Genomic DNA, 24,091 nt, shown 5'->3' on the forward strand with positions numbered 1-24,091 from the left:
TAGTTCCTGCTCTTGAGCTGTTTGAACAGGAATCCATTAAGTTAGAGGAAAAACGGCTTCATATATAATAATAACCAAGAAGCCCAATTGGAGTATAGACCTAAAACGAAAAGTACAGAGAGTTTGGTATTTGTGAGTACATTTACTATTTTTTCATTTTTTTATTTTTTATTTTATTGGTTTATTTGGTTAGAAACAAACCATTTACCCAAGTACAAGAACAGAAAAAAAAGGATCACAACATTCCTATGAGTAAAAAACATACTATCTAAAACACAAATTAAAAGATCACACTTATTTCTTAGAACATTCAATTACATACATCAATAGAATAATGATAGAAGATAAAAGATATTTAATTTGTATTACATCTGATAATGATTAACACTCCTAATTAAATCAAGAAAAAAACATATAGACAAACATTGCATTATATGTCATTTACTACTTTGTTGGATAAGATCAATAAATTGATCATGAAGAACTTGAGACTGTTCGGGAAAGAGAAGACTAGGCTCAATCCACTGATTTTTGCCTTCAAAAGAAGCAGAAATCTAAAAGACAGATTAACAAAAACAATATATGACTACCCCCACAGAAAGAGATAAGCCTTTCAGAAATGTGGGGCTTTGAAAAAGTAAGGATCCATACACATGTGTAAATTGCATATGCTGTACTTAATGAAAAGGGGCACTGAATGTGATTTAGGTCTAAGGACCCTGTGGCAACAAAATGCACTCACTAACTGAAACAGTACAATGGTTATTTATGCAATATGGTGTCCTTGCAAACTGTTATATATCAGAAAAACAGAAAGAATACGTGTAAGGATTATGGAGCTCAAAAGCTGTATACGTAACAGGGTGGAGAATGCTCCACCGGATGAAGCATTTCACAGAGCGGAATCACAAACCCAAAGAGATCTATTGGGCTGTTATCTATAAACTCACACCTGCAAGAGAGGAAAACAGAGACAAAGAAAGGCTTTTCAGAAAGGAACAAGAGCTGATGTTCCTTACGAAAAGTAACTTGCAAGGATTAAATGAGAATATTGAGTGGCTATGTATAAGCAATTAATACTAGCCATCTATCAGTTTTTCTGGGGTATTCTCTCCCACTATCCAACTGGTTCCTCACATTACAACACATACGAATGAGGGTGATATTAGTTATGATAGCTTCTTTAATATAATAGCTAACGAGGTGTCAGTGAGGAGTTAGACACGACATTGAGTACCAAAAATATTTACTGTTGGTTCTTTTTTCCAGCCTGCTTTTGTTTTATAGATCTAAAAACAGTTCCATACAGCGGGGGAACAGAGGACGCAGTATCTAGCCTTCCCAAAATGAAGTAGACAGATTCATTTAACCTCATATTCTCTGGACTATGATAGCCTAGATGCTGAGTCATAATGGTCCTGCAGAGTTAGATTGGAGCAGCATTTATTACACAGCGCTTTAGATCTGCACAGGAAAAGAGCACAAAGCTATTTAGCTCAAGCAATGTGTACCCGGTCGAAATCCGAGCTACAAACATGGGTACCTTATGTTAGAAATCTGTAGAACATGACAGAAGCAGTAGACCAGGGGAATTCTGGCCGATTAAATATATCTACGTGTATCATTTGTGAGTAATGTTAGGTGACCAAAGGACGCTCCCCTGAAAGTTGCGTAGCATGGTATAATTGCATGCTATACGTGCAAACAAGAGCATTGATGTTGCACAAGATTAGAGGAGTTCTAATATAATGCCTACACTAACCACAATGCCCAGGGACTCCTTGTGAGAGTTAAAACAGGAATTGCGTCAGCAATGTAACGGAATGCTGTAATTCCTGAGAGGCATTGTATAGCTTCTGAATTATACAGGCGTCCAGCAGCATTGCTTGGAAGCCGGACTTGAGCAAGTTACTGTGATGGCAATGGAAGACCATATCAGGTAATTAAAACTATGCTTGCAACAATTGAATATGCTCAGGATAAAGTGCATATCAGAAGAATGACCAAGAGAGTACAAGCAATGGTGTCTGTCTGTTTGTTACGTACAGCGTATGAAGACGTCTTTTACAACAGTGTGAGACGAAGGCATTGTTTACGTAGTAACTTTTATAAAGATATCCGCATCAGAGGTAACCCAAGGATGAGCCATTTATGGATTTTCAACATACATAGTATTGGAAGTCACCAAATGAATATCACCCCAATTTGAATATAAAAAATAATATACTTCCGGCCATGTTACAGCAGCAGAATAAGCTGCAGAAAAGATTCATTGCATCCTATTCTATACCAAGTTGTGCTTTTTACTCTCAAGATAGCTCTAAGATCCAGCAAGCGAGTAAGCAAGCTTTGCACATTTTAGAGCACATATAACTGAGCATGACACTAAGAGGTGTAGTTATGGCGTCGAGCAAAACTGGTTTGGCACATGCTCTGGCAGGATGTGGTTAAGGAGAGTGAATGTGGAACACCTGATTTAAAGGGTTGTGTCCCACAAAGTTACCATGCATGCTACACGATGATGGCACTGCATGGTATGAAATAGTTGACATGTTCAGAGTTATCAATAAGCTCCATGGTACAATGGGATGTCATTGTTTGTTTACAGGGTTCCGATTGAAAGATAAGTGATTGTCTTCAAAGAAAATAAGAACACATAGGAGTCAGAAATGTTGTTCTATTCAGAAGCGATTACTGCTACTTCTGTTTGAATTGATAATGTCATATACTGATAATATTAGGACATAGATTTAGTTTAGAATAGCAAGAACCCTACTGTGGAACAGAGAGACACACAAGCCCCTAAAGAAGTTCCTGTGATTTGTTTCATCCAGCCGATTAGGAACGAAACATGTTTGGCAGGCTAGTATTGGAATTGTATATTATGTGCTTATTTTTATAATCTTGGAAACAAGTGTCAAGACCTCTCCTGGTGAAGAGTATTTGCAGGTATAGTGTACCACCAAGGCGGTCGTGTCTTGGCTGTTGAAGTATATTACATCTTAATTATGTATCTATAATTGCACAAGGCACTTTGTAAATGAATGTATGAGTGTGAATGCTACTTGTTTGTCGAGTTGTGAATTTGTAATTTTTATCTTTTTCACAAGTGGTGTTGTTCACATTGGTTTGATGTAACACAGATAGGATTCAGGTATTAGAGAATAGTTTCATATGATGTAATGTTATGATATTTTATTGTAGTATATGTATGGCAATTATTAAATTAGTGGATTACCGACTTTTTAGTTTTCCATCGTGTGCATACAGGGTTGTTTGTTGTTTGACTCTGGAACCTTAGAGGTCCTTACATTCTAGAACTGAACATGATAGTTCATACATCTCTATCCCTCAGACCCTGAAACTTAAATGAACTAGTTAAGGACAACAATAAAGGAAGAGGTAAGGAAGCCATGAGCCATTTAATGTAAAAAAAGATGAGGAAACAGCAAGGAAAAGAAGACTTTACATAGATATTTCTGTAATTGAAATGTAAACTAAACAATATAACTTCCAAAACGTTCAAATACAATTAACTGTGCATTTGGACATGCGCGATAAACCGCATAGCATATGCGCTCATCCCCCATTCTACATAGTCACATTAGGGATTATCTATTGTTACTCAATATTTTGGATATGCTAACTTTCTTACTAGATTCACTGTTTTCATCCTGCTTCCTCACTAGTTAATTTTTTTAGCACTTGTTGCCTCAACTGCACTTGTTTTGTGCAATTGACATACACTATTGTTATTCTACCATCTGCCGTCTACTAACCTACTCCCTTGCATGGAGAAGACCATTCCAGGCAGCTCTGTCTCTAAAACAGAGTTTATGTTTCTCATAGCTCTTAGCAACCTGCTTAAGGTAATGAGTTTAGTCAGTCCCCAGCCTTCACTCTGACATTTGAACAATCCATGTTAAGGGAGAGAGACAGGGAGAGAGAGAGAGAGAGAGAGAGAGAGGGAGAGAAAGATGATGAATGTTGACAGTGGCAGTCAGCACGTAAAATAGGAACTGTCTGCAGAGACCAGTGCAAGGAGTGTGCGGAGGAGACCAGGTTGTTTGCCCTTATCCTACCTTGAAAGGTTATGTTATGCCTGACTATATGCAGCTTGATTGCACCCCGCACTAACCTTCTCTCCATTCATCTTCTTACCTTATACTTTACTGCTCTCAGGTAAGCCATATTGATTTGGCCTGCTGGGATTTGCCCCCATGTGTCCTACTGTAATATTGCTGAGGCCTACTCTATATCACTATAACTTTGTCCTGCTGTGGTTTTGTCCCTGATTATCCCACTGTGAATTGGCCCCACTGGAGTTTTGCTCCCTGGTGTCCCACTGTGATTTTGCCCCCAAGTGCCACATGCCATAAGTGGCCTACCATGATTTTGCCCCCACCGATGCCCAATGTAATTCATTTAACTTGCTACATATTGAGCCTTGACCACATAGCTTTTCTATGCCCTATTTCGAATGTCTACTCTAAACTCTCCTTGGAAACTGTACTCACCCACAATCTTCTTGATACCTACTTCTACATGCTCCCTATGACTTCCACTTCCACTCCACCCTTTGCTCCCCGCCTCTCCATTCTCACCCATGACTGGTCTCTGAACACCATCCACTGCCAGAAACACCAGCCCACAACAGGGTGTCTTTGGCTATCTCCACTACCGAGAAGTCATTTGAGGGTCACCCCTACTGAGACATCACCATGGACAACTGGATGGATGCTCCAAGTTGCCCATTCGCCCTCCACTAACCTCCCCACACTAATATTCTCAATCTCAATGCTCAAACAGACTTTATGCAAAGCCAGCTAAGTCACTTGTATATGGTTATTGAATAACCGTCTCAAAAGTCATCAAACAGAATGATACAATTCCACGATCAACATATTTCAGAGTCCCACTCATGTCTCTTAGCACCATGAAGACACAGGGATTCATGCTGGTGTATATGCGTTGGCATCCTATGGAGTCCGTCTGCTTTTTATACCACAGAAAGAAGACGGTATCCACAGGAATCAATTGTAGAAGCTGCCTGCCATGTTTAAATGGTAGGCAGCATTTACTCTGTTTGCATGGCAGAGTGCAAAAGTGTGATGTACAAGCGTCTATGCCACATTTTTACACTCCCCTTTTGCTCTCTGCTGTGCAAATGAGGAAAATTAGCCGATGGGGACCCACTGCGTATTTACGGGGAACTCAAATATAAGCCGAAGAGGGAAAAGGGATAATCAAATGGAGGAGGGGAGTCAAAAAGGCCTGAACCAGATAAAATGGTTACCAGCAAGTGGATCCATTTTACACACAATAAAAGCTACCACCAGCCTAGCCACATGACTAACAGAGAAGGGGTACTTTGAGGGACCAGAAATGAGAGACAGACACAAAGCTGTAATGTTTCCAACATTAGAATTTTTACTAAAATAAAAGGGTTTGGATAAAGTCATTTCTGTCTCTATCCTAACAAGAGTTTCCCTACCTATGAAACCAAAACTAAAGATCAGTCTGTGCCTCGTTGTCAAAAGTACGCAAACAGTCCCTGTTTCCAAAACATATCTGACCTTCACACCAAAATGAACACCAAAAGGTGCAAGGAAAGATGTCACTGCTTTAAGTACAATAAAAAGGGTGCAACTACCAAATATTTATATCTAGCAAAACAATCCTTTGTATTCATGGGATGGTTCCCTTCCCCTAAACTGTTTTCCGGTAGAATGTTTAAAAGTGTTCAGTTAAAACAATAGTTCCTTAAGAGTGGCAGAAATGTCTCTTTCCCATAACACTTCCTTAAGATGATGAGAATTGTCTTTTCCACACAAAGGTAGTTTAATGGCCTCAAGCCCAGGGACTGCATCTCTCTGGCACTGAAATCCCTTCACTGGTTGCCCGTGGGTGCTAGGATCAGGATCTGCATTGACCACAAGGCTTTCTGGGGCCAGGGCCCGCACTATCTACAATGCTCTCTCCCTAAATACTCTCCTTCGAGAGCCCTCCGCTCATCCTCCTTCAACTCTTTGAGGGTTAGCTGTTTTTCTAAGCAGAGATTTGGGGTAGATATTTATCCTCTGTAGGTGCCTCCCTCTGGAACAGCCTCCCTGCCTCTCTCTGCCTTAAGCCAGAGCTCCTTAAGTTCCGGAAACTCCTCAAGACCTTCCTCTTTGCTTCCTCCTTCACTCTCCCTCTACCCTGCTAACCTCCTCTCTTATTCTCTCCAGCCTCACTCCTCCTTCCCTTCCCTATCTCTGTTCAGTTTTTGCTGAGTGGTCGCCTGGTTCACCTCAGAGCCTCACAGCTCCCAGGCTCCCCCGCCAGTCTTTGCACTTGCCTCCGGGCCTCTGCTCTATGTTCTGACTACTGCACTTTCAGCATATGTTCCATGAGAGGGTTAACCTCTATGCACTTAGCCCAGGGCCCTGCTGGACTGGGCGCACTTACCCCCCTCCCTCACAGGTCTGTCTGTACACTTGCATGGCCTGAATTTACTAGGATTAGTAAGTTCTGTCTTGTCCCATCTTTTGTCTCCCCTCCCTAGTTTGGTTGCGCCTGAAACACTTCATGCACTTGCACTAGTAGTAATACCATCAGGCCGAGCACGCTAGTATCTTTTTTGTTAGATCATTCGGAAACTTCAAGGCCTCAGAATGACTACTGTATTCCCTTGCTCCCTTCCCACCCTGAAGCACTTTGAAGTACTTCACTTGTGAATAAGCACTGTACAACTGTAAACAAGTACAATTACAGTTACAATTACAATGATGGCAAAGTATCTCTTGGAAACTCAAGAAATTATGTTTTAACACTTTCTTAGGGATGATGAGAAAATTGTCTTTCCAAACAATGGCTCCCCAAGAATAGTAGAAATGTCTCTTTTACACAACACCTTCTTAAGAGTAGCGAAGAGTACCTTTTCAAAGCAGTGGTGATTGTTATTAGAATGGTGCAAAGTGTCTCCTCTACGCAACAGTTTATTAAGGAAGGTCTGCTTGTGTACTTTCCTGCCAGGGACCCCCTTCACAATGTTCTTCCCTTTCAAACAACATATAAAGGTAGTTTCCTGGTGTACTTGTCGGAATTGAAACAATATTATGCCTCCTATCGCAGCAATTGTATGTGTATTGGCCTACGCCAAGTTGTCTAAACATCATATGCGAACAAACTCTGTGGCTAGGTTTTGACCTTAGAGAAAGTAATGTAAGTCGCCATCTTGGATTAAGCTGCCATTTTAGGTTCTCTTGTAATGTGGAAGTCACCCTGAACATCAAAATGGAGACCGAATGACATTCTGAGTAAGATTCTGGCCGTTGTGACCTCCGTACACACGAATAATTAATATGCCCGCAGGCCACTTGTCAGGGTCACAAACTGAGACCTTGTCCTATTGTTGACCTATGTGTAAATGTACAACTATATCAGCGAAACTAATCAAAATGCATATATTATAGGATTGACCTGGCAAGGAACCCATAAGCCCGATCCCTAGAATGGTTAACCCGCGAGGGGTTTGGCCAAGGGCTGGATAAAGAGTATAAAAAGCCCAAGTATTCCAATGTACGGTCTCTCTCACTAATGCATCGAACCTTTGTTGAAGTTCGTTATGTTACTCTGAGAGCCGAATAGCTATCCGTTTGTCAATTGACTTTGGTAACTGTTGTAGCTTTTAAATAAAGCACTTGTATGTTCTTTGTAACCTGTGTTGGTGTGTTTCTTTTGGGCTTCCCGGCCTCATATTATTTTTATGTTTCCACATACTCTCCCGCCAGGAACCCCCTTCACAATGTTCTTTCTTGTTCACAAACTCTGCACGGATTACCTGGTGTACTCCCTTGCCAGGAATCCCCCCTGTGGGCTTGGTAGATCCCCTGGTATACCCTCCTGCAGGTATCTTTCTCCCAAAGTCTTGCTGCACCTGATACACCTAATGTGCCTGATGCACCTCTTTCATCAGGTCATCTATTAATCTTTCAGTTCTCTTTATGTTTAAGTCTAACACAGTTGTACTCCTTCATTGGTTATACTATATTGTCTCCAGGTTACACTTATCACAACTTTCCTCATATTGGCATCCCTCATATGGAGACTTGTTCAAGTTTGGATTGCTATCTTTATTTTTAACCTTCATTGGCATGTGGCAATAATTGTTCTAATCTTCCCCATAGTGACTTTTCATATATAAGGATTTGTACAGATCTTGTCTATCAATTGCTTCATCAAAGTACATTTTCTCCGAAAACATTTACTCTGGATTTCCCCATGTCGACATCTCATATATGGAGACTCAGGTAAATTCAGTATTTCTATGGTACTTGTTTGATGTTTAAAGTAACTTCCCAAGTTTACCTGTTGATATACCCTGGGGATCCTTAAGCTCTTGGGCAGACACATCAGTGTTTGCTGCCATGTCCAACCTGGGGCGTAGAGCTCCAGTGCTGTCTGTGCCTCAGGAAAGCATTCCCCGCTTTCCAGGCACTCTCTCGGGTCTCCTGACAGCTTCTCCATTGTCCACAGGTGAAACCTGTGCCTTTCACCATGGCCACAACTTCTACAGCCTGGCCACGGTCTCTTGTCGTCTCGGAGAGAAGCGCCTGCTTTACTCCACAGAGTTTGTTCGTGTGTGCCTGCTCTCGGTTCTGCTTCCTGCTAAGCCCGCTGAGCATCTTGCTTCTCGTGCTTCACTACCGCCATGAAAAGGTCACCATTTTTAAATATACTGCACAGCTGATTAGCATTACAACGTCTAGTCTGCACATTGGTGTTTCTTCTGCTCCACACTAACTCCTTTCTCCTCTTCTTCATCCCAGTACTGAAGGATTTAGGGGAGTTGGAGTCCGTCCAGAGATGTTTTGACCCTTTTAAAGCTATTCTGCTTTAGGTTTCTATTCCTATTAAACCCAACATTAACAGATGTTAAGTGAGCATTGTGTGCATATGAAGTGGGAATGGTATTTTTCTCAGATTGACAAAATGCCATCAGCACTGCAGAGATTACGAGGGGAGGAGACTACTGTGTCTCTTCCATTGGAGTCATCACTTCCTCCTGATAGTCATCATCTTCCACATGATCCCACCTCATGATACCACCCCCAGCGTCAGGATCAGGTAGTGGCTGCCCTGCTCTGGCCATGTGGGAGGAGCTGCTCACGGTCCTTGTGTCCAAACCATGGCTGACCTTCACACCAAAATGTGCAAGGAAAGATGTCTCTGCTTTAAGTTCAATAAAAGAGTGCAAATACCAAATATCCATATCCAGCAAAACAATCCTTGTATCCAGGGGATGGTTCCCTTCCCCTGAACTGTTTCAGGTGGAATGCTTAAAAGGACCTGCTCATGGTCCGGGGAATCAGTGATGACTACGTAGGCTTCATCACAGTACCCTCTATGAGACATTATGGAGTACACCTGGGGTACCCCTGCTGAGTAATAAGGACTCCGAAGGCAGAGCAAATAAAAACAGATTCACACTGTCTCAGGCTTTGGATTAAGCCTGGTTGGGAGGAAAATAAAGTCCAAAACCCAGAAAAGCCAGCAGAAGGTACTGAGGGCTACCTCGTCAGGTAAAAAATGGGCTTTCTATCTCACACCTTTCCCTAACCGACCTGCACTAACATTAACAACCGTTACTCTCAAGCACACTATGCATATACCAACTAAGACACTCACAAACAGCAATTGAGTAACTATGTTAACAGCTATCAAACAATAGAACACTACACAACTTTACAATCATCTTACATATCAGAGTCCCGACCAATGCATCATAGTACTACGGGGACATGCAGCTCCACTCTTGACAAAAATGCCTCTATGCTCTGGACACGGAACACCTAGAAACAGTCGAGCACGTAGAGCACATGATACCTCCGCTCTGCACGCATCTACACACTAGCAAAGCTAGCTTGCATTTTCCTTCCCACTCCAATGACCTAAACCACCCCCTCGCTTTCAGCTCCACTGAAGCAACTGGAGAACCTGCAAATGGCAGCGGTGCCTGTTATAAATGCCAGTAACATAACATAATATTTACGTAGAAGAGGACAGTGGCCAATGAGAAGATGAACTGCTGTTTATGTAGATTAGTCGCTCTTTTTAGGTTGTTTGCAGTAAATACTTTGACATCAATTCACGCTGATAAACGACATAGTTAAGATTTCACTGTAGATATTTACCTTAAGCTGAAGGCCCAGAACCCTGGCTGGGTTGCATGTTGTGGAATGCTTTTGCTGAAGTCCAAGCACAATGTGGGATCATTCAGTGCAGCGTTTTCTCATTATACAGATCTCACACCTAGGGAAGAGTCTCACGGTTCGGGAATACTTGCTGAATAAATTGTATGAATAAATCACAATACTATTATTTGCCTATACCATTCTGTTCAGGAAGTCGATTTTTTTCATGGGTATCTATAAATCGCTTCACTTGAGATTTAGGTTAAAATGCTTCCATTCTTTTGATATTAATTGTCTTTAATTGGCCCTATTTTGTATCTCTCAGTATAATGGCGTGCACGTTCCTCACTTTCTAGATAAGGCGTGTATGCTGATATTACACTTCATTCTGCTATCCATTGTGCTAGATGATGCGGTAAAGTAACAGTGATACCAGTTTCAGCTAGACCTAAGCAGAACCAGGATCTGCTTACTGCTCATATGCCTGGCAGTGATCTGGCAGCTGGACCAATGATACTCTGCTTTACGATTTCAAAGAGGTAACCATTTAGGGTATATTCATGTTGGACCCTTCAACATGTGACATCACAGGGAAGGACTGGGGTCCATGCGGTCTGGGCATGACTCTTCAAGATGGTATCTTTGGTGCATGGTCTGGCAACCCTAGGATGATGCCGCAAATGCTGGGATTTTGGCTATAAAATGTTGTAGTGAGAGGAGAGCACTGATTTCAAGTAAGCGTGGTCGCACCACTGCCTGATTCCAACAGGTCTTATCTATGAAAGTGTGGTTATGTGGGTCTTTCACCTGAGTTAAAATAGGATTATGGCATCAATGTCAGACGTTTTAGACTGTTGAATAACATTGTGTCTGCCAGCCTTGGAATGGTACACCGTTCCATACATGATGCCGCTGTTGGTGCCCCTGATCTTGCACACTGTTATGGGCATGCACCCTGTTGATACAAAACCTTACTGATCCTCTGCTCTATGATCCCAGAAGCACATGAGATGTCCAGCAAGGAGATGTGAGTCAAGGCTCTGGTGGCAGTCTAAGATAACAAGGAAGGGAAGAGGACAACAGCGATCAATAAAACCATTTCCAGTGTATTGAAGCTGCTCCCCCGGCAGCAGGCACCTGGCAAATCACCAATTGATAGATGAAGGTGCACAAGCAGGGCTGGGGGGCCAATACCTTCAACTATCCCTACGTAAATACCTCCCTTCTCGAGCCCTTCGCTCCTCTACTTCAAACTCCCTCAGGGTCAGCCGCTTTTCTAAGAAACGTGCAGGGGGCAGATCTCTGTCCTCGGCCAGAGCCTCCCTTTACAACGGCCTCCCTGCCACCCTGAAGCTGGAGGAAAACCATCTACGATTCCGGAAGCTCCTTAAGACCTTCCCCTTCGCATCTGCCTTTGCCACTCTCCTCCCCTGCTGATCTGCCTTCTCTTCTCAGCACTGCCTCACCTGCCAAAGGGGCCCCCTTGGCTCAGTTACCTGCCCTCCCGGATATCCTCCGGCACTGCCTCCCGGCCACCCCTGCACCGGGGCCTGTTATCTGTACCCTCACAGGTCCCCCCACTCCTCTCCTGCACTTATCAGATGCTACCCTACCTGACTTGCCCTGCACTGCACCCTTCACTGGCTGCACTAATCACTGCTCTTATCACCTTATTTATTCACTTATTTATCCACTAACTTATTATTTATCCTATGCCTTGCACTTCTTTGCCCCCTTCCCTTTTCTGTTGCACTTCCCCCCTTTCCCTTTCCCATGCACTTGCACGTTCTCAATGTCACTGGGCCTAGTAAGATCGTTTGTTTTTGTTTTCTCCCCTGCTCCCCCTCCCTTTGCCTGGTTGCGCTCTGAAACACCTGTGTGTGGGCGCGATATAAATAAAATATCATATCATATCATTGCAGTAAGATTTGAGCAGTGAGAAAGTTTATGAAATGAGAGAAAGAATGTGCTTTGCAGAGAGGATGCTGTTTATGGAAGGGTGGCAGGCTCTGGTAGGTGGTGGTGTTAACAGCTCACTGAAATGACATCATTCTAGTGATAGAGAATAGCAGAGGAAAGCCTCATGATACCCATGGTTCCTCCATGCTCCTTTATAATGTTCATCTTGCATTATTGGTGTTCTTTTCAGGAGGAGGCCATAGAGGGTAGGGCCAGCATCTACAGATCTGTTTTCACCAACGCCTGCAGGGAGATGATGTGCTACCCTGACCTCCCCATACCTGAAGACTATCCTAACTACCTGCACAACACACTCTTCCTCAAGTACCTCCGGCTCTACGCAGAGCACTTCAAGCTCCTGAGACACATCAAGTTCAAGGTATGGAGGTCCGGTTTGATGGGTGGGCTCCTTATTGATGGGGGGGTGATGGGTTGGGATGTGGGGTTTCAAGCAAACGTAAAATGAGCATGAGGTTGAATCAGATCCCAGCATGAAGGGTGCCCTCCCATGAGGACAATGATCTTCAGAGGGGATGAGTAAAAGAGAAACAATATATGATACTATGCAAGACCATCGGACTAAACTGTAGAACGCTAGAGATATATGGAATGGAATATGTTCCCTTCTAGTATTCCTTCAGCACAGGACATGTGCAACACGATTTAAGCTCTCAGACTGTATAGCCTGAAAGTATTTCTGCACACTGATTTGTCAAGTCTCTTTTCATGGGACATCATGTACATGTGTCAAACAAAGTCCCTCCCACTGTACTGTTTATAATGTCCTAGCCCCATCCGTCTGCTCATGCAAACTCTCACTCGCCATACGTTTTGGATTTCAACTCCCATCAGCCCGCACCAGCAAAGCCAACGTGAGGATTCATTAGAGTCGTTGTTCAAAACATCTGAAGGGTAAATGTACCAGATTAATCAAAATACCTCTTAAAAAGGTCTGTGGAAACACTGTACAAAAGAGCCTTCCATTGTTTGAAAGACACTACCCAGTCAACATTTGTAGAGATGAAGTATTGTGCTGCTGGGAGTTAATTGATGAAGGTTATACTTTGAAGGCTCTAGCCTAGACTCACCATCTTGTTGAGCAAACTGTCACATGTACACATAGCAAAAAGGATCAGCTTTCTACAGATGTCTCTAACAATCTAGTAAGTATTTAAACAGAGACAGATGGAAGGGACGTCAGTTCACCAAAAGGCCAGGGGTAGCAGAAGTGACATCATTTAACCAATGACTTCACAGGAAGTAACATCACATGAACTTTGACTAATTACATCACAGGCGATGTCATATGATCTTTGACCCCGGTGATATCACAGGATGTGTAATCACAAAAGTTTAAACAAAACTACAATAACTGTTCAATTAATAAAAGAAATAGAACTTAAGCGGACCAAAGGTTTTTTTTAGTTTTCAAGCATGAAATAAATTGGAAAACTGGGTTGCACCTGCATGGTTATATGGGCAGTCCTGACCTCTCCCCCGAATCAATAATCACCATAGAACAAATATGAGATCAGGAACACACATATGGCCCAGGAAACTCCTCTTATGCCAGAAATCACAGAGTTGGTGGTAGATAAGGTGCCTGCTAAGTTCCCTGCAAGCTTCCAGGCCGCTAGTAATTCAGATCTCCAAAGCGCACTGTGTTGGAAAAGATTTGCTCCTCCAGCCCTACTTGAATTAAGCCTGTGACTCCACTACCAACTTAGTTAGCGGACACCTTATCTAGTGGCAACTCTGTGATCTCAGACATTAGAGGAGTTTCCTGGGCTGTATATGTGTACTTTAGACAGAGGACATTCCAGACCTAGAGACACATCCATTTAAAGGATTTGGCAGTCGACCTCTGTTTACTTGCAGAGAACTCCCGCCACATCCACCCAAAGTGTAAACATCCGAGGTTTGAAAGACACAAGCTTCAACTTTATGAACATAAATGGGAATTGTCAATTACGAGCCCCCTAATTAAGTGTGACCCATCTTACCAACTCCTGAGGAAGGTTCACAGATTTATTGGATTTAAGAACTGAAACATGTGGGGCATTAGCCACTGTAAAATCACAATGGCATATGTATAAACATTTGCATATTACAACTGAGAAATCTCTCCATGTGATCTGAAATGTATTTACAAACCCATCTTCCTCACTAGGTAGTCTTCATCTTGCTAGACAGGAGTCACCACAGCACTTTTCTTACATTTGTTGTTTATTTCTGAATTTGTAGCTATAATTGTTGAATGTAAATTGTCTTTGTGATTGTGGATATAAATCTGTGTGTGTTAATTGTGCTAACCACTGAATGGTTTTTAAATATTTACTGATTAAAATGTGCTTTATTCATATACCTGATTTGCACTGTTTGTTAATTGTTTTTCCTTGGGTTTGGGGATATACACTAATCCTCAGCTTTGGATTCTCAGTTCTGGGGATACCTAGATTCCTGATCTCATATTTGTTCTATGGTGAATATTTTCTTAGTTTTCAACCATAAATTAACTATGCTGCTGTCTCAAAATGTAATGGGCTCAGCTGCACGTTTTACTTTTGGCTATCAGCCGAAACTATTGCAGTGGAGTACAGCTTAGAGAGAGATGGTACGTGAGGAAGGACACACATCCTGTGGTTGTTGGTTGGAAGGTTACCCACCCATTGACTACACATGGCCTTGCTAACCCCTTTTGCCATTTGCCACCTACTACCTCCCCTTGCCTGCCCAAAATGCATCCTCCTGAATAAATGTTGGCCTGACAGTGTTCTTTCTAACCAGTCTGCTGATAGGTGAAGGCTTAATTGTAGCTGTAATGCACTACTGGTGTAATAGAATGTCTTAACCGAGTGTGCCTTCAGCCTCTTCATTTATATATGTCCACTGCACTGAAGTCCTGTTAAAAAGAAGTATTGACAAAGCCAACAGTTGTGGTCTGGGCATAGCATTAGGCATTTGCCAGACACTGCTATCATATACCCAAGTAAATGCACCATTTTCCAGCTGTTGTCGTCTATGGCCAGGTAGTTCCATTATGGCAGTGCTTGCAAATTCCTATCTCGTGCCTCTGCAAAAGTCCAAACTGTTGGCCTTGCCAATGGTTGTTTCTCGTTCCAGTAACGCTTCATATGGCCAGTTACTGCCATGTTATATCAGTTAAAGCTTTACATGCACGGTCTAGTCATAACATGCTAAACGCTGTCTCACATTCTAGACACTATTATAATATGGGAAGCAGAACTTTATATACCCAAGTAGTGCCAACGTATGCCAGGTTAACTCTCATACATCATTTATAGTCAAGCTGTGATCATACTCCAAATGACAGGAAAAGGCTGATATGCCAAATAAATGCTTTAGCATGTTTGATTTTATATTGTAAACTAGAATGCATCCCTTCTGTGTGATCTCAATTTAAGAAGTTAGGTACAATTAGGCCTTGTGAGGTAAAGTGATTGGGCCAGGATCACACATGTTTGTCAAATGGAGAACCTGGGATTTGTGCTCATGTGGCCTGCTTCAATGTCTCCAGAATGGCCAGTAGATCACCTCTCCATGTGGTCTTTCATTAGCACAACCAATTTTTTGAGTTTAATATAGGGGTAGCACCAAGTCACAGTCTAAATCAATCTGAAACTATACAAGAAATCTTTTTTAAAATCTGGTGGGTAAATATTGTAGCGGTAAGTGCTTACTTTGCTGAGCCATCTCCAAACCTTTCTAAGATAAATGTTTGATTTCCTTATGACAGTGTTCTTACCTTCACGAATTACTTGGGATGGTGGCTCCCAATATACAAACAGCCATCAATTTGAAAGGGTTTATGGGACCCAATGTTGTGTATTGTTGCAGCAATTATTACACAACTACACGTTATATGTATAACGAACTTCTACGTTTAATGGTAGGAGCCCCGGGAAGGCCAACCTCTTTCAGCAACATCTTCGTGTATGATTCCATCAACATTCTGGAACCATACACGAAGATGCCGTCATGGTAACAGAATGTTATATGCGTGCATTCACTGTAAAACTATCCTTACATCTCCCCTCCTAATAAAATAAACAAATTTGAAACTCAGAAAACTACTATCATAACTTTGCTGCTATGTTGTATATATATCTATAAATCATAACTTTAACTTTGTCTGCTTATAAAGGATACAGTATCTTCATGTTATCAGAGGTGTAACATGTTAGCTGGATCCGAATACTCGGTTTTCAAATTCTCAATAATACACATAGTCTTGTTTACGGTTCCACAATCTTCTCCTATATCTTGGTATCGTCTGAGAATTGTCACTCCTTCCTTCCTGTGGTTTTCCTTGGGTTTTCTCTTCTTGTGTATTACCTTTACACATTATACTTGTCTCTTCAACATCATCCTTGGATATCTTGTCTTGAAATGTTTCTCCATACCAGCCTTGTTCTCCTTAATTTCTCATTATCTCCCTTTCCTTTGCCAAAACTACATCATCGCATGACCATTTCCTGCCATCCTCTAAGATCACAGATTTCTTTGAACATTCTTTCACTCTTTGAGGAGGACGAAATCTTGATTCCCCTTTCATCACACGGTTTGGCTCTCTCACTCTTACCCAATCGCCTGTTTTGATTTGACTTTCTTGAACATGTTTTTTCTTGTCATAGTATCTTTTATACTCTTCTTGTTTCTTTTTTACTTTGTTGACAATGTCTTCCAAATTTATCTCTTTGTTTCCTTTTTTTGTCATCCAAGCAGGCCTAAGTCTATTTGTAGGTGTCCTTCCTCTCATCAATGTGAATGGAATTTCCTCAGTAACTGAGTGTGGCGTGACTTTGTATGTGTTGAGAGCCTCTTTGAGTGTCTCTTTCCAGGGTAGATCATTTATCATGGCTAGTTGAATAATACCTTTTATGAAACGGTTCATCCTCTCCACCAACCCGTTTCCCATTGGATGGTATAAGGCCGTGGTGCTATGTTTAATGACCCTGTCCTTCAGAAACTTTTGAATTTCCACAGGCATGAATTGGGCTCCATTATCCGACACCAGGATTTTTCGAGTTTAAAACATGTACAAGTGGTTTGTGATCTGTTATAATGTCCACTGGAATGCCCCAAATGAGACTTTTGAAATGTTCTAATATCCATTTAACCCCCAAAGCTTCTTTTTCTATTGTTGAATAATGTCTCTCAGCACCTCTTAATGTCATTGAAGCAAAAGCAATGGGAACAATTTCACCAGCTTGAACTTGTTCTAGAACTCCTCCCAGTCCTATGTTACTTGCATCCACAGATATCCTCGTTTTGGCACTTGAATCAAACAACTTTAACACCGGTGCTTTATTGATCAATTTTTTGATTTGCTCAAATTCTTTTTTACAATCTTCAGTCCACTCGAATTTGACACCTTTGCACATTAAACTTCTCATTTTCTCAGTTCTGTCGGAATAGTGGTCAATGAATTTCGAGTAGTATTCTGTTAAACCCATGAAACTCCTAAGTTGGTCCTTATTCTTGGGATCAGAAATTTTTAAAATGGTATCCACTAATGATTCTTTTGGCATTATCCCATCAGCATTTATTCGATGACCCAAGTATGTTACCTCATTTTTCTTGACTTTGCATTTTCCAATTTTTAATGTCATTCCTTTCTGCTGTAGTACCTGTAATACTCCCAATAACTTTGCATCATGTTCTTCCTGAGACATTCCTGACACCAATATGTCATCCTGAAAATAATGTACTCCTTGTAATCCTTCAAACAAATGATGCATCAATCTCTGGAACACTGCGGCTGCTGAAGCCAACCCAAAAGGCATTCTCTTGTACCGAAAAGCTCCTAATGGTGTTACAAAGGACGTTAAATGTCTACTCTCTTCCTCCAGTACTACTTGGTGATATGCTGACGATAGATCTAACGTCGTGAAATACTTTGCCGGCTTCATGGTAGTCAACATTTTCCCAATGTTCGGCAAAGGATGGCGATCTACCCAAATGTTAGCATTCAAATCTCTTAGGTCCACGCACATTCTGATGGATCCATCCTGTTTTTTAACAATTACAATTGGGGATAACGACTCCGAGCTTTCAATAGGTTCGATGACATCCTGCATGCATAACCTTTCTAATTCGGCCTTCAATGCTTCTCTGGTACCAATGGGTATATTCCTCACTCTATGTACCACTGGCTTTGCACCCCTTTTGAGTATGATCCGATGTTCAAATACTTTGAGTAAACCTATTTCCTCATTAAAAACTTTGGGAAAAGCCTTTGCCAAATTCTCTGCGGTATCAGAACTGTGCTCTGTAATGCATAAAATGGGCACCTTTTCACCAGGATGAATTCTGATTTTCAAAGCTGCTTGCTCCCACCATCCTACTATCGAAAACCCATCCTCAGCCACAAATAATCTGCAGTATGTTTTTCTCCCTTCAAATTTCAGATGTACCCAAACAAACCCTATAATGTTGATGGGTGTTTTTCCATATCCAGTTGCCTTGATTTTTGTCATCTGTAGTTCTCCCATTTTCCTTTTTAATACATTGACGTATGTCTCCACATCAACCATCGTATAAGGAGAGCCAGTGTCCACCATCACTTGTAGCGTTATATCATTTATCTCCATGGCAACCCATGGTCCCACACCTTTTTCACTTGGCGCAACAGCTAGTATTTGAACCTTGTCTTCAAATCGATCCTTGATTGCCAAGAGATTGCTTGGACCACTCATGTCTTACAATGCCTTTATACTTGTCATCGCTGCACCTCTGCCTCTATTGTAGCGTCCAGTATTTCTTCCAAAACGGCTGTTAAATCTTCCTCTTGCTCTACTGTTGTGACACATTTTTCCAAAATGTCGTAGTTGACCACATCTGTAACACTCTGCTGCCACAGCTGGACAATCTCTTTCTGCATTGACATGTCTGTACCATCCACAACTCAAACATCTGTTATTTTGTCTGAACATGCCTGCCCTTCCTTGTTTGATTCCACCACTCACGTCTGACTTGACTAATCTTTTAACAATAGCAATCAAATCCTCTTCTTGACTGTTATGTTGCCCATCCTCCATATCTTGAACTGATTTGACTTCTACATTCTCCATTTTATTTTGAACTTCCTTCATACATTTTTCGCCCAGTTCGATTGACCTGGCTATCTCAATTGTTTTTTCCAATGTGGGGTTCTTCGCCTGCCACAAACGTTGTTGAATCCGGGGATCTGCCACATGCAACACCATTTGATCCCTTAAATATTCATCTGCTACTCCCGTGAAAGCACAAGTGGCCATCAATCCCCTTAATGCGGCTAAATATGAGTCTATATTTTCCTCTTTACCTTGTTTTCTCGAAAAAAATCTATATCTTTCCAATACTATGTTAGTTTTATTTCCAAAATGTTTATTAAGTTTGGCCATCGCTGTGTCATATTTTCTAGCTCCACTCGAAGATTCCTCCCAACTCACTTCATCATGTTCCAATTCAGGTAATGTCCTAAAAATCCTTAGTGCCTCGGCACCTACACAACTTAGAAGAGTGGCCTCTTTCTGATCATCACTGTACCTTGAACCTCCTATTGCCCTCAGATATACTTGGAAATTATCTTGCCATTGTTCCCAGGGGCATGTTGGATTACCAGGCAATGGCAAAAACTTTACTGGAGCAGATATGGTCTGCATGATGCTCTAGATTCCAACGCAATGTTGTTTTAGTTCTCCTGTGTACACTTCACTTCATGTGCTTCACTCTTTATTAGTGAATACTGTTCATAAATAGTGCACGTGCAATCACAAAAAAAAAAAAAAATTTTTTTTTTATATATTAGCGTCTCCACAACACTCTCTACCTTTGTGTGAACTTCCTCGTCGATCTATACTTCGATGGCATTAACAATGAACCAATGTTTAGCTTCTCGTATCATTCATCGTTTTCTTCCTTTCCAAAATGGCGGCACGTACAGCACGCACTAAGGTCCTTTCCTCTAGTGCATTAGACGGTTGGCCGCTCGCGCGCGTCTCTCGTATGCTGCTGCTCCCTGTGAGTCCTAATCAAAATCTTATCTCCTCCCTTGATCGCGCCGTTCACCTGTTTCATGTGAGAGCATTTCCCTTTTCTTTTGTTGTTACGATCACCGCTCCTCGTAACCGGCAACAGCATTAATCAAAGCGTTTATTTCACTGCTCACGCTGTGCCCGGGACTCCCTCCATGCAGTAACTCCTCGTTGCCAATTGTTGTGTATTGTTGCAGCAATTATTACACAACTACACGTTATATGTATAACTAACTTCTACGTTTAATGGTAGGAGCCCCGGGAAGGCCAACCTCTTTCAGCAACATCTTCGTGTATGATTCCATCAACATTCTGGAACCATACACGAAGATGCCGTCATGGTAACAGAATGTTATATGCGTGCATTCACTGTAAAACTATCCTTACACCCAACACACTTAAAACCTCATTTTCCAATGCCCCAGAGAGTAAACAAGAGGTGCAACAAAAAACAAATGCGAATGCATCATGTTAGGGTTTACACCTCTTTTTTCAATCAGAATTTTGTAGATATTGAAAGGCGGTTTGGTTGAAGAATATTTGTATGATATGATGTATTGTGCAACACAATGGGACATTAGCTTTGTTAAGAATACCAGCTGCATCATGCAGTAAGCCATTAAAGTGGCCCAGTCACTCAGAAAACTGCCTGACATTACCCTAGTGCCCGATGAGTGGGTAAGTGCCTGTATCTAAATCTACAGGCATCTGTTTGCCCCTCCATTCGGTTTAATTTATGTATGCCTTGGTATCCTGTGATCAGTGATTACCTATCAATGTGATTGCGCTGCTTAGTTATGCTTCCATATAATAAATGTGACTTGGTTTTCCCTTTTAGACAATGGTGCTCAGTGTGAGGAAGCGCCCTGACTTCTCTGTCTCTGGCCAATGGGATGTTGTCACAGAAAACGATGGCAAGCAGGAGTCCCACATCTTTGACGCAGTCATGGTCTGCACTGGGCATCACGTGTATCCTCACATTCCACACTTTGCAGGTTTGTCCTAGAAGGTGCACTAGATTCAGGACATATTCTGGGTACTACATGTGATGGGGTATTTGGCGTCCGGTCTCAGCATCACTTTTGCTTCTGATTCAGTTGTTAGGTTAGATTGGTTCGCTCATTGGTCTCTCTGTCTTGTGGATTGGAGCCCTGGGGGAGTGTCCCACCTGCCTCTTTGTCGTCAGTGGGGGCAAATGTGAATATTCACCCAATTCCTTGTCTAAAATTGGGCCTTGGGTGGATATTCCACCTGCTATGATCTACTGCCAGCAAACTTGCTTGCTGCTGATGCCTACTCTTTGGCCTTTTTTTCTACTCCTTCTTCAAGACAAATTCCTCAACTTTGTAACCCGCACTCTCTACAACCTGCTCCTACCCTCCCCACCTTTCAACTACCAACAACATGCCGCTTGGGCCTCCATGCACAACTGCTCTGTTTTCAAGTTCCTTCTCCTAGCCTGCAAATCTATCAATGGTTTTGCTCCTCAGTACCTGTCTGATTGTATTTCTGTCTACTCACCATCTCGTTCCCTCCAGTCCTCCTCTGCACTCAACCTCACTGCCCAATACCCTCCCTGTGCCTCCTCTTGCTTCCTCCCTTTCTCCCTACTCGCTCCACTCCAGGACCCACTTACCATAACAATCAAAGTTAGTCTCTTCAAAGCTCGGCTTAAACTTCGCTTGCTAAAGAGGGAGATCCCTCACCTTCTCTCCATATCTCTCTATCTCTCTCTCTCTCTCTCTCTCTCTTTTCTTTCTATCTCTCTCTCTCTCTCTCTCCCTCCCTCCATTTCTTCTTTCTCACATACCTCAATCTTCTGCTTCCCTTAGCACAGCCGCAAAGGTTAGGCATTTCCATGCGATTCTCTGTGTTCTCCTTTGAAGTTAGATTGCATAATAAGTGATTCCTCAATATGTCAATAAAATGTCCAAAGCCTCAAATATTTCAGTTTTCAGTTTGGATCCAAGTTTTAAATGGACTAAACAGGCTTATCACGTTAAGCAGAGCCCATCAGAGAAAAGAGCAATGTATCCATCAATAGTAAGACAACTGCCGGTCTGTTCAATCGTTAATCCCTAGTTTTTTGATTTAACTTAGTTCTGAGTTTCCATTTCTATGCATGTAGGTGAATACGTAAGGCACTTAGGCGTCCATGTTTTTTTGTGTTGCTTAATTTATGCCGTTTTTCTTCTTCATTGATTCGTGTCCACCTGACATCACACAAATCATGTGTTTGAAGAAACAGCTATGTTTATTTATTGTTTTGCATTATGTAGAAATCTCAACATTAAATGTCTGCTTAATTTCTCTTTGATTACTTTTGGTTGACTCAGAAATCCTTTTGTGCATATTATAGGATGCATAATTAATTTCTGTTGAGTTTGGTAAAGTTAGGTTACCACACACCTATTCAATCATTGTTATGATGCTCATAAAATCTAGATGACTACTTGAATATCTGTACATTTATCAGTCAACAGAAACAAGCCTTTTCTTTCTGCATCTTTTATCCTGGGTCCCCAGTTAATTTACGGGTTGCCTTCCACTTTTGTGTTAGTTTAAAAGGTGGTATTTAGTCAAAACCGCATGCTTGTGATTAGTGGAATTTTACATTCCAAGATGAGTAGCAAAAGGAAGATTGTGATGTAAGGGATATCTGTCATTTGGACACGAGGCATGAAACCCTGAAACAATAGATGAAAAGACATTGAGAGTCAATGTGACGGGACCAGGTGTGCAGTGATTGATTCCTGGCAATTGCTAACAAAAGCCAATTTGGTTATTATAATAGGGTGGTGTGGTCAGTGGTTCCCCTGCCCTGCCTTTTTAAATGGATCGATCTTTTAGTACCACTTTTAGGTTCATTTTCTTTCTACATGGAGGTTCACATCCAGTGCCTCATCCTCTTCTCCATCTACAAGTGACCCTCCAGCTCCGGCTCTCAATATCCCTCTGTCCCATTCGTCCCTGGGTTAGCAGATCTCCCAACTCCTTTTGGTCTGTATCTTGTCAAAGCCAGCATGCTTTTGCAGCTCAGAAAGCTGCATAGTCTCAGTTAGGAAAATGCCAGTCGAAATTCCACTTGACAAGGTGTCCATACATACAAACCCACCTGCAAATATGATGCTGTCTTGAGAGAAACTAGACCAAAGTGATTAGACATTCTCCGAGCAAGCATCTCAAACCTAGAACATTTAAATTACTCTGTCGTCTGACATTATTCGTTATTCAGACTATAACCTTTGGAATGCTGAACGAGCATTCTCATTTGACAATCTGCGGGCTATACAAACAAGTAAGTTTGCCTGCAGCACAGGGGTTCCTTCAGCCAATTACCTGTGATAGTCAAGATAGATTTATGCTCTAACAACTATATTCTATGGTTACGTTTTATATCACCCTTCAGATGGTTTGGACTACAGTTGCCATGATCCTTCACTATTGACTATGCTGCTACATATTGTGGGAGTTCGACTCCAAAACATGTGGAGGGCCACGTAATGAGTAACTATGATATGTAGTATTAAGAGCGATACAGGTAATAATATAATATAATAGCTTAATTTATCCTGTCCTGAGGCTGCACTGGGAGTTATGGGCCTGTATACCACATTAAATACTCTTTCTGTACTAGGAATATTAACTTGAACTTCAGGGACGATAACTCCCGGTTCGTCCCTCAGGCAGGGTGTACAATGCTAAATTATAACCCTTGGAATTTGAGGTTTGTGTGCACACTGGATAATCTGCAGTCTAAAAGAACCATTAGTAACCGCCGAAGGGGCTGAGGAGTTTGACAGCTTCCCAGCCAATGAGGAGCCTCAAAATGGGATCTATGCCACATGGTACAGACCTTTCTCCAAGCCTCAGAGCAAGAGGCCGCCATCTTCCTTTGCCAGGGAAGAGGAGGGT

At 41.9% G+C, this 24,091-nt stretch overlaps 1 protein-coding gene across 2 annotated transcripts in view; it reads left to right on the forward strand.

Moving 5' to 3' along the window:
- LOC138534910 (flavin-containing monooxygenase 3-like) overlaps positions 1-24,091 on the forward strand; it is a 349,886-nt gene that overhangs the window by 200,913 nt on the left and 124,882 nt on the right. For both annotated transcript variants that reach the window (XM_069641257.1, XM_069641256.1), the window contains exons 3-4: positions 12,328-12,516; positions 21,015-21,171. In XM_069641257.1, coding sequence (XP_069497358.1) covers positions 12,328-12,516; positions 21,015-21,171 — 346 coding nt within the window. The remainder of the gene's footprint in view (positions 1-12,327; positions 12,517-21,014; positions 21,172-24,091) is intronic.

This window comes from Ambystoma mexicanum, chromosome 1q, assembly GCF_040938575.1.
Source record: "Ambystoma mexicanum isolate Mex_15411 chromosome 1q, UKY_AmexF1_1, whole genome shotgun sequence".
Classification (NCBI taxonomy): domain Eukaryota; kingdom Metazoa; phylum Chordata; class Amphibia; order Caudata; family Ambystomatidae; genus Ambystoma; species Ambystoma mexicanum.